The sequence below is a fragment of the Malaclemys terrapin genome, chromosome 5, assembly GCF_027887155.1.
Source record: "Malaclemys terrapin pileata isolate rMalTer1 chromosome 5, rMalTer1.hap1, whole genome shotgun sequence".
NCBI lineage: Eukaryota > Metazoa > Chordata > Testudines > Emydidae > Malaclemys > Malaclemys terrapin.
In genome coordinates this window covers 109368585-109380749 of record NC_071509.1, presented here as the reverse complement: position 1 = coordinate 109380749, position 12165 = coordinate 109368585, and the positions used below count along the sequence as shown (strand labels likewise).

Below are 12165 nucleotides of genomic sequence, written 5' to 3'. Positions count from 1 at the left end.
AAGGCATTTCCTCCATCCCTCGAACCATTTCTGTGGCTTTGTAATACACACTTTCCAATTTATTAATAACTTTTTTACAATGTAGACACCCAAACTAGATATACTATTCCAGTATTGGTCTCACCAATGCTGTATTCAGAAGAAAAATCACTTTCCTACTTACTACTCCCCTGTTTATACATTCAAGGATCGCATTAGCCCTTTTTACCATGGCATCACACTTGGAGCTCATGTGGAATTGCTTGACCACTATGACCCATAAATCCTTCATAAATCCTTTTCTAAGTTATTGCTTTCTAGGATACAGGCCCCCATTCTGTAGACATGGCCTGTATTGCTTGTTCCTTGGTGTGTAACTTTTCATTTGGTTATATTAAAATGCATTTTATCTGAATGGACCTAGCTTATCATGTGATCAAATAGCTCTGTATGATTGCCCTGGCCCCATCATAACACCAATCTTTGTGTCATCCACAAATTCTATCAGCTGTGATGATATATCTGCTTTCAGATCATTCATGAAAATGTTGAATAATATCAGGTCTTGTACTAATCCACGTGGAGCCCCATGATAAACACATCATTTGATGATGATTCTGCATTGAGAACTAATTTTTAGACCAATCATTTAGATACTTACCACATGCTTTATTGGTATTCTATAATGCTAATTTTTTAATCGGAATGTTGTGCGGTACTAAGTCAAATGCCTTACAAAAGTCTCAGGGCTTATCTACGCATGAAAGTTTACTTTGGAAGATGGCGGGGTATTTATTTAAAGCCAATTAACTATTCCTGACTATTTCCAAGTGTGGATGCTTTTATGCCAGAATAAGAGTGCCTTATTTCAATTTAGTTTAATCCATGTAGTAAACTAATTTGAATAAAGCACTCTTCTTCTGGAATAAGAGTGTCCACACTTGGAGTTGATCAGGAATAGATTTTTCAGATTAACCAAATTTGTAATTTCAGCAAAGAATGAAATCAGGTTTGTTTGACATTGTTCTGTACAGCAGCCTCTTTCTCTGTTTTGTGGCGTTTTGCTGTACATTTGGTTCTGCTGTTGCAAAGCAGAAAGAAATCTTTTCTGCAGAAGAACCCCAAAGTCAACTGACTGAGTAGATACTTGATGAATTACTACAGTAAAGTATCAGTGGGAAGGGCTGAACTGTATCACTGAGTGTCCAAGAGGAAAATGTCAGGGGAAATCAGAGAATATTGACACAGTGACTGCATCTAACAAATTATAGTTTCTATATAAATTATTGGACTAATTCTGCTCTTAGATATATACAGATGGACACATGCACACACTCGTATTAAAAGGGTGTGTGTGTGTGTGTGTGTGTGTGTGTGTGTGTATCTGAGGACAGAATTTGGCCTTATGTACTGTCATTGAAAGGCAATCTTTTTTTTGGTGAAACGTGCTAAATGTTTCCCAAGCATATTGTAAAACTACACAACATCTCAATTTTAGGAGAGGAAGAGAAGAATGTGATATTGAATGAAAGAGGGAATTTCAGGTAGGCAGATTATATCCATTTTGGGAATTGGCCACAATGCTGCGGTTGGGTTAATATCCTTGCCCTCCTGAAGAGTGACGTGAGATTTTTCACTACTTAATGTTTTAAATCTTATTTGAATGATGATAATTCCAGCAGCATAGTGTCAGTGTGCACCATACTGGGATGTCATTCAAAGAGAAAAGTCCAGCAAATAGAGAGTTTCCTTCTGAATGCTTCCTACATGGCTTTTCCCAAGGACTCTAATTCGATTACTTATCTGACCATAATACAAGGAGCCACGCTTCTCCACCCAGAAGTCCATTTAGAGCAGATCAAGGTATGCCCAGGATATCATCAGAAAAAGAAAATCTGCCACCAAAAAGTGTAGCAAAAGCTATGAAGGTAACTTTTCAAACTCCTATGCTGGATCCTCAGACTCACAGAATCTTGAGTCCTAGTATGGAAAACAAACTTGAGACTACTTTCACACTAGATGATTGTACTGAAGTAACCCCATAGTTAGTTGCTATAATTATAGTTTAGTAGCTGTTACACACTATGACATTTTAAAAGAAAAGATATGTGGTCAATTTTGAAATACACTTCTTAACTATGCAGGCAAAATTTGCAGCGGTACCTCTTCACAGGTTCCTGAATGCACAAAATAGATGCACTTGCAAAATTTGCAGGAGTATTTAAGGAGGCTGTTAGAAAACAAACCCTAAAAGAGATCAAAATGTTTCTTGGAATCACAAAATGCACAAAACAATTGGCCGTTTTTAAAAGATAAGGTTAATCCATGAACCATCAAAGGAAAGTTTTACCAGCTGCTCAAAGAGAGCTCCTCTGCAGAATGACCACTTTTCCTCCCTTGTTTGATTGTTGATTATTCCATTGACAGACATCTGTTCAGAACAGTGGTTAACTGACTAATAGTGTTTCTTTTATCAAAATATCAGCACAAGAAAATTCATCTATGCCTCCAACATCCAAGAACAGTCAGTCAACTACAGGTAAGACTACATCCTTTTATAATCTTATTTATAGTCTGTTTAGAACAGACACATTAATTGATGATGTTTCATAGATTCTTGAAGTTTAAGGCAAAAAAGGACGATTAGATCTTTTTATCTGACCGAGTGTATAGCAAAGGCCATTACGTTCCATTCAGCTATCCCTGTATTGAGTCCAATCATTTGTATTTGGCTAAAGCATATTATCCAGAAAAGCATCTAGTCTCGATCTGAAGACATCAATAGATGCTTCCTTTGGTAGCTTGTTCCAATTAATAATCACCCTTATCGTTTAAAAATGTGTGCCTTATTTCTCATTCGAATTTTGTCTGGTTTCACCTTCCAGGCTTTGATTCTCTTTATGCCTTTCTCTGATAGATTAAAGAACCTTTTAGTACCTGGTATTTTCTTCCCATGAAGGTGTTTACAGACTATAATCAAGTCACCACACAACCTTCTTTTTAAAAAGCTCTTTAAATCTCTCACTTTAAGGCATTTTCTCCAGCCCTCGAACCATTTCTGTGGCTTTGTAATGCACCCTTTCCAATTTTTCAATATCTTTTTTATATTGTGGACACAGGAACTATATATACTGTTCCAGTATTGGTCTCACCAATGCTGTATTCAGAAGCAAAATCACTTCCCTACTTACTACTCCCCTGTTTATATATCCAAGGATCACAATAGCCCTTTTTATAATGGTGTCACACTGGGAGCTCATGTGGAGTTGCTTGACCACTATGACCAATAAATTCTTTTCTATGTTATTGCTTTCTAGGATACAGACCCCCATTCTGTAGACATGGTCTGTATTGCTTGTTCCTTGGTGTGTAACTTTTCATTTGGTTATATTAAAATGCATTTTATCTGAATGGACCCAGCTTATCATGTGATCAAATAGCTCTGTATGACTGCCCTGGCCCCATCATAACATCAATCTTTGTTTCATCCACAAATTCTATCAGCTGTGATGATATATCTGCTTTTGGATCATTCATGAAAATGTTGAATAATATCAGGCCTTGTACTAATCGATGGGGAACCCCATGATAAACACATCATTTGATGATGATTCCCCATTGAGAACTAATTTTTTAGACCAGTCATTTAGCTACTTATCACAGGCTTTATTGGTATTCTATAATGCTAATTTTTTAACCGGAATGTTGTGTGGTACTAAGTCAAATACCTTACAAAAGTCTAAGGGCTTATCTATGCATGAAAGTTTACTTTGGAAGAAGGCGGGGTATGTATTTAAAGCCAATTAACTATTCCTGACTATTTCCAAGTGTGGATGCTTTTATGCCAGAATAAGAGTGCCTTATTTCAATTTTCAGAGTAACAGCCGTGTTAGTCTGTATCCGCAAAAAGAAGAACAGGAGTACTTGTGGCACCTTAGAGACTAACAAATTTATTAGAGCATAAGCTTTCGTGGACTACAGCCCACTTCTTCGGACGCATATAGAATGGAACATATATTGAGGAGATATATATACACACATACAGAGAGCATAAACAGGTGGGAGTTGTAGACAACTCCCACCTGTTTATGCTCTCTGTATGTGTGTATATATATCTCCTCAATATATGTTCCATTCTATATGCGTCCGAAGAAGTGGGCTGTAGTCCACGAAAGCTTATGCTCTAATAAATTTGTTAGTCTCTAAGGTGCCACAAGTACTCCTGTTCTTCTTTTTATTTCAATTTAGTTTAATCCATGTAGTAAACTAATTTGAATAAAGCACTCATCTTCTGGAATAAGAGTGTCCACACTTGGAGTTGATCAGGAATAGTTAATCAGGAATAGCTTTTACAGATAAACCAAACTTGTAATTTCAACAAAGAATGAAATCAGGTTTGTTTGACATTGTTCTGTACAGCAGCCTCTTTCTGTTTTGTGATGCTTTGCTGTAAATTCGGTTTTGCTGTTGCCAATCAGACACATATCTTTTCTGCAGAAGAACCCCAAAGTCAACTGACTGAATAGCTATTTGGTGAATTACTGCAGTAATATATCAGTGGGAAGGGCTGAACTGTATCACTAAGTGACCAAGAGGAAAATGTCAGGGGAAATCAGAGAATATTGACACAGTGACTGCATCTAACAAATTATAGTTTCTATATAAATTATTGGACTAAGTCTACCCTTAGATACAGACTGAAGGACACATGCTAACATTCCTATTAAAAAGAGGTGTTGGGGGGGGGGATGTCTGAGGGCAGAATTTGGCCTTATGTCCTGTCATTGAAAAGCAGACATTTTTTTTGGTGAAACGTGCTAAATGTTTCCTAAGCATATCGTAAAACTTCACAATATCTCAATTTTAAGAGAGGAAGAGAAGAATGTGATATTGAATGAAAGAGGGAATTTCAGGTAGGCAGATTATATCCACCTTGGGATTTGGACAGAATGCTGAAGTTAGGTTAATAGATGCATTTGCAAAATTTGCAAGAGTATTTAAGGAGGCTGTTAGAAAAAACACTCCAAAAGAGATCAAAATGTTTCTTGGAATCACAAAATGCACAAAACAATTGTCCGTTTTTAAAAGATAAGGTTAATCCAAATTATAGTTTCTGTATAAGTTATTAGACTAATTCTATCCTTAGGTACAGACTGACAGACACAAGCACACACTACTATTAAGAAAGTGGTGTGTCTCGGGGGAGAGGAGGCAGAATTTGGCCTTATGTACTGTCATTGAAAGGCAGTCATTTTTTTGGTGAAACGTGCTAAATGTTTCCCAAGCATATCGTAAAACTACACAACATCTCAATTTTAGGAGAGGAAGAGAAGAATGTGATATTGAATGAAAGAGGGAATTTCAGGTGGGCAGATTATATCCATTTTGGGAATTGGCCAGAATGCTGATGTTGGGTTAATATCCTTGCCCTCCTGAAGAGTGCTGTGAGATTTTTCACTACTTAACGTTTTACATCTCATTTGAATGATGATAATTCCAGCAGCATAGTGCCAGTTTGCCCCCTACTGGGATGTTGTTCAAAGAGAAGAGTCCAGCAAATAAAGAGTTTCCTTCTGAATGCTTCCTACGTGGCTTTTCCCAAGGACTCTAATTCGATTACTTATCTGGCCATAATACAAGAAACCAAGCTTCTCCACCCAGAATGGAATCCAGGAATATAGCCCACTTAGAGCAGATCAAGATATGCGCAGGACTACATATATTCAGCACCCCATAGTTAGTTGCTATAATTTTAATAGTTTAGTAGCTGTTACACAAATGAACACAGTCTTTACACAAACCTTTTAAAAGAAAAGATATGAGGTCAAAGTTTGAAACAAACTTCTTAATTATGCAAGCAAAATTTGCAGAGGTATCTCTTCACAGGTCACTGAATGCACAAAATAGACGCACTTGCAAAATTTGCAAGAGTATTTAAGGAGGCTGTTAGAAAACACACTACAAAAGAGATCAAATGGTTTTTTGGAATCACAAAATGCACAAAACAATTGGCAGTTTTTAAAAGATAAGGTTAATCCATAAACCATCAAAGGAAAGCATTACCAGCTGCTCAAAGAGAGCTCCTCTGCAGAATGACTCCACTTTTCCTCCCTTGTTTGATTGTTGATTATTCCTTTGACAGACATCTGTTCAGAACAGTGGTTAACTGACTAATAGTGTTTCCTTTATCAAAATATCAGCACAAGAAAATTCATCTATGACTCCAACATCCAAGAACATTCAGTCAACTACAGGTAAGACTACATCCTTTTATAATCTTATTTATAGTCTGTTTAGAACAGACACATTAATCGATGATTTTTCATAGATTCTTGAAGTTTAAGGCAACAAGGGACCATTAGATGTTTTAATCTGACCTCATGTATAGTACAGGCCATTGCATTTCATTTAGCTCCACCTGTATTGAGTCCAATCCCTTGTGTTTGGCTAAAGCATATTATCCTGAAAAGCATCCAGTCAATAGATGTTTGCTTTGATAGCTTGTTCCAATGATTAATCACCCTTACTGTTTAAAAATGCGTGGCTTATTTCTCATTTGAATTTTGTCTGGCTTCAGGTTCCATAGAATCATAGAATCATAGACTATCAGGGTTGGAAGGGACCTCTGGAGTCATCTAGTCCAACTCCCTGATCAAAGCAGGACCAATCCCCAACTAAATCATCCGAGCCAGGGCTTTGTCAAGCCTGACCTTAAAAACCTCTAAGGAAGGAGATTCCACCACCTCCCTAGGTAACCCATTCCTAGTGAAAAAGTTTTTCCTAATATCCAACCTACACCTCCCCAACTGCAACTTGAGACCATTACTCCTTGTTCTGTCATCTGCTACCACTGAGAACAGTCTAGATCCATCCTCTTTGGAACCCCCTTTCAGGTAGTTGAAAGTAGCTATCAAATCCCCCCTGAGTCTTCTCTTCTGCTGACTAAACAATCCCAGTTCCCTCAGCCTCTCCTCATAAGTCATGTGTTCCAACCCCCTAATCATTTTTGTTGCCCTCCGCTTGACTCTTTCCAATTTTTCCACATCCTTGTAATGTGGGGCCCAAAACTGGACACCGTACTGCAGATGAAGTCTCACCAATGCTAAATAGAGGTGAACAATCATGTCCCTCCATCTGCTGGCAATGCTCCTACTTATACAGCCCCAAATGCTGTTAGCCTTTCTGGCAACAAGGGCACACTGTTGACTCATATCCAACTTCTAGTCCACTGTAACCCCTGGGCCCTTTTCTACAGAACTGCTTCCTAGTCTGTAGCAGTGAATGGGATTCTTCCATCCCAAGTACAGGACTCTGCACTTGTCCTTGTTGAACCTCATCAGATTTCTTTTGGCCCAATCCTCTAATTTGTCTAGGTCCCTCTGTTTCCTATCCCTACCCTCCAGCGTATCTACCACTCCTCCCAGTTTAGTGTCATCTGCAAACTTGCTGAGGGTGCAGTTCATGCCATCCTCCAGATCATTAATGAAGATATTGAACAAAACTGGCCCCAGGACCAGCCCTTGTGGCACTCCGCTTGATAACGGCTGCCAACTAGACATGGAGCCATTGATCACTACCAGTTGAGCCCGACGATCTAGCCAGCTTTCTATCCACCTTATAGTCCATTCTTTCAGCCCATACTTCTTTAACTTATTGGCAAGAATACTGTGGGAGACCGTATCAAAAGCTTTGCTAAAGTCAAGGAATAACACGTTCACCGCTTTCCCCTCATCCACCGAGCCAGTATCTCGTCATAGAAGGCAATTAGGTTAGTCAGGCATGACTTGGTGAATCCATGCTGACTGTTCCTGTTCACTTTCCTCTCCTCTAATTTCTTCAGAATTGATTCCTTGAGGACCTGCTCCATGATTTTTCCAGGAACTGAGGTGAGGCTAACTGGCCTGTAGTTCCCCAGATCCTCCTTCTTCCCTTTTTTAAAGATGGGCACTATATTAGCCTTTTTCCAGTCATCCAGGATGTCCCCCAATCACCATGAGTTTTCAAAGATAATGGCCAATGGCAATCACATCCGCCAACTCCTTTAGCACCCTTGGCTGCAGTGCATCTGGCCCCATGGACTTGTGCATGTCCAGTTTTTCTAAATAGTCCTGAACCACTTCTTTCTCCACAGAGGGCTGGTCACCTTCTCCCCATATTGTGCTGCCCAGTGCAGCAGTCTGGGAGCTGACCTTGTTCGTGAAGACAGAGGCAAAAAAAGCATTGAGTACATTAGCTTTTTCCACATCCTCTGTCACTAGGTTGCCTCCCTCATTCAGTAAGGGGCCCACACTTTCCTTGACTTTCTTCTTGTTACTAACATACCTGAAGAAACCCTTCTTGTTACTCTTACATCTCTTGCTAGCTGCAACTCTAAGTGTGATTTTGCCTTCCTGATTACACTCCTGTATGCCTGAAAAATATTTTTATACTCCTCCCTGGTCATTTGTCCAATCTTCCACTTCTTGTAAGCTTCTTTTTTGTGTTTAAGATCAGCAAGGATTTCACTGTTAAGCCAGGCTGGTCACCTGCCATATATACTATTCTTTCTACACATCGGGATGGTTTGTTCCAGCCTTTGGTTCTCCTTATGCCTTTCTCTGCTAGATTAAAGAACCCTTTAGTACTTGGTATTTTCTTCCCATGAAGGCATTTACACACTATAATCAAGTCAGCACATAAGCTTCTTTTTAATAAGCTTTTTAAATCTCTCACTTTAAGGCATTTTCTCCAGCCCTCGAACCATTTCTGTGGCTTTGTAATGCACCCTTTCCAATTTTTCAATATCTTTTTTACATTGTGGACACAAGAACTATATATATTGTTCCAGTATTGGTCTCACCAATGCTGTATTCAGAAGTAAAATCACTTCCCTACTTACTACTCCCCTGTTTATACATCCAAGAATCTCATTAGCCCTTTTTACCATAGCATCGCACTGGGAGCTTGACCACTATGTGGAGTTGCTTGACCACTATGACCCATATATAAATCCTTCATAAATCCTTTTCTAAGTTATTGCTTTCTAGGATACAGACCCCCATTCTGTAGACCTGGCCTGTATTGCTTGTTCCTAGGTGTAAAACTTTTCATTTGGTTATATTAAAATGCATTTTATCACAATGGACCGAGTTTATCATGTGATCAAATAGCTCTGTATGATTGCCCTGGCCCCATCATAACACCAATCTTTGTGTAGTCCACAAATTGTATCAGCTGTGATGATATATCTGCCTTCGGATCATTCATGAAAATGTTGAATAATATCAGGTCTAGTACTGATCCATGTGGAACCCCATGATAAACACACCATTTGATGATGATTCCCAATCAAGAACTAATTTTTTAGATTAGTAATGTATCAGTGGGAAGAGCAGAACTGTTTCACTTAGTGACCAAGAGGAAAATGTCATGAGAAATCAGAGAATATTGACACAGTGACTGCATATAACATAGAGTGCTTTGCCTTGCACTTTCAAAGATATTATGCTATTTTTTCCTGTTAACATCAAGAGTAGTTGCTAGGCTACAAAGCCTGTGCACTATGTTGAAAGTTTAGTGGTTAGATTTCACTTATTGTCTTGCAGCTCAGATTAAAGAATTTGTGCATAGCAAGGTAATGCAATGAGCTAGCACCATATGCTGAAGCTTGAACCTAGTCACTAAATGGTAAGCACATGGAGGTGCAGGAGAGGACTGTGAGGCTCAAGGGTTTGTAGAATACAGAGTTTTTTATTTCTAGCCCACCAATTCAGATATGGCCAGATCACTAATAGTAGGGGGAGGGAGGAGAGAGAAGGAACCACCTCTTAAGACCACACAATGAACTGGATTTACAGCTGTGCCAAGTAGGCATGAAATATTACTAAATCATACTTTATCATTTTGCATGCATTTGGCACAAAGTAAATGATAAAATAAGGTGAAAAATTAATCTCTCCCTATATTTTTAAAACCCCCGTATCTGACCTCCCTGCCTCCAAGATCTCTGAGGCTGTTTCCATACTCCAGCTTGCTTGATAGTTGTCTCCATAAAGTGAAAGGATGCACTTCTGGCTATGAAAAAATTGGGGGAATAGGAACCTTTCTTCAGAAGGAGTCATTGATTGGATACCTTCCCCATGGAAAAGAAAAACCGAGATTAGCATCCTCCAGAAATGTGAATTGGTGACCATGGCTTTCTTCAAGCCGAGTGTCTTAGCAAATTATCAATATACTTCATGCCATATACTGCATATTTTACAAAGCAAAGACTAGATTAATAGAAAAGGGGGTGTCAAAATAGAGCCATGTTGCCCTACTACCAGGTTTCTCAAACAGGGGTCGCCGCTTGTGTAGGGAAAGCCTCTGGTGGGCTGGGCAAGTTTGTTTACCTGCCCCGTCCGCAGATCCAGCCGATTGGGGGTACCACTGGCCGCGGATCACTGCTCCAGGCCAATGGGAGCTGCTGGAAGCGGCGCGGGCCGAGGGACTTACAGGCTGCCGCTTACTCCCATTGGCAGCTCCCATTGGCCCGAAGCAGCGATCCGTAGCCAGTGGGAGCCACGATTGGCCAGACCTGTGGAGGGGGCAGGTAAACAAACCTGCCCAGCCCGCCACGGGCTTTCCCTACACAAGCGGCGACCCCTGTTTGAGAAAACCTGCCCTAGTATGAAAGTTAGGCAAGGAAAGAATGACTTTGCCATTTTAGGCCACCTTTGTTCATGTACCTTTCTCAGATCTATAGTATGGAATAGCGCGCACAGATTCCTCTGGTTTCTAATCAGCTAATACTTTCCAGGTCATATCTCAGGTCTCTCAATCTGGCTGATCTCAGAAATGCTAATGTGAGTGCAGTGTGCTGAGCAAAGGGAACAAAGCTGACTGCTCTACCCAGCAGCCAATACAGGGGGACGACATGAGAGTACTATGAATGGAGTCACATCATAATAGCAGTGTGCTGGTCTATGTCTACACCATAGGGTGTTAATACATCACGACAATATGTCATGATGCAAAGCCAAACGTCAGCATGTCACACTATGTGATGATTTTGTGCCTCTCTGCTGATTCTATTCACTAATGAAGCTGATCTCTTCCTCCTCAAACTTGATTATCATGGCCCTGATTGTCTGCCGCCCTGCACCTTGTGCAGTCATTGGCAGCAGTATGGGGTGGGTGTAAAAAAGTAGTGTTTTACACCCTCTGTGCTGTCACATTGCCAGCCCCAGGATGCAAAAATCATGACACAAGCAAAAAAAAAAAAAAAGGATTTAAAAATCAGAAGTTTTTAAAAAATATATAAATTTGGTGGTTCTTTAAGTTTGTCTTCTAATTTCTGAGCCTTTAGTGTGCACTTGGGTCATGTTCTCAGAACTTTTTTCCACTTTTTGTGATGAAATCTGAGATTTTCACAAAATTACCTGGTTCCAGCCATTGGTGCTTTAAAAAAAGCACCATTTATTGTGATAATCTCCCAAGAGTTGGCTTTGCACTGGTGTAGATGATGACACAAGATACCTTGAACATGCTGCACGCCCATGCATTGTTGTTTCTTCCATTCCTTTGACTGTGCTCTAAACAACAAATCATGGACTGTTTATGAGACTAAGGCTGAGCTATACCTAAAATTTCTGCTAGTGTAATTATATGGGTTAGGAGTTTGACTAGTGTAACAACAGTTACCTTTACCATTAGAGCTTATTTTGGTTGGGGAGCTGATATAAACCGTACCAGCAAGAGAACACTTTTGCCAGTCTAAACTGTGTCTTCACTAGGTCTTTGAAACATAGACAAGGCCTACAGTTGGTGTAGCTCTCACTCCATTGTGAGTTAGAGCATGAACAAATGAGTAAGAAGTGGTGGGCCATGGTCATACTCTGGTAAAACTGCAGTAGTCTGAAAAATTTGGGCACCTCTGTTCTAATCCATACAGTTTATATTCATCTTTTTTATACATCTTCAGGAGAAATTAGCAAATCATTGATTCACCAGATAAATTCTCTCTATACCGCCAAGGATTACAACAGAAACCCCTATCCTTTCCATGTGATTTAGCCATGCAGCTCCCACTAATTTCAGTTTGGTGTGAATGCAAGTGGTATAGCTAAATCCTGCACATCTTTGGAAACATAAGAGAAAGCATTAGGATCCTAAATGTTACAAATGCTTTGTATGCACATTATTAACTTTCATATTTTAGCACCAAAC

General features: G+C 39.6%; 1 protein-coding gene across 6 annotated transcripts in view; it reads left to right on the top strand.

Annotated features, from left to right (window-relative positions):
- Window positions 1-12165, top strand: part of EMCN (endomucin) — a 112059-nt gene that overhangs the window by 41202 nt on the left and 58692 nt on the right. For 2 of the 6 annotated variants that reach the window (XM_054029980.1, XM_054029977.1), the window contains 3 exons: window positions 2465-2518; window positions 3297-3344; window positions 6180-6233. In XM_054029980.1, the coding sequence (XP_053885955.1) occupies window positions 2465-2518; window positions 3297-3344; window positions 6180-6233 (156 nt within the window). The remainder of the gene's footprint in view (window positions 1-2464; window positions 2519-3296; window positions 3345-6179; window positions 6234-12165) is intronic. The other 4 variants (XM_054029983.1, XM_054029979.1, XM_054029978.1 and 1 more) reach the window with 3 other exon arrangements.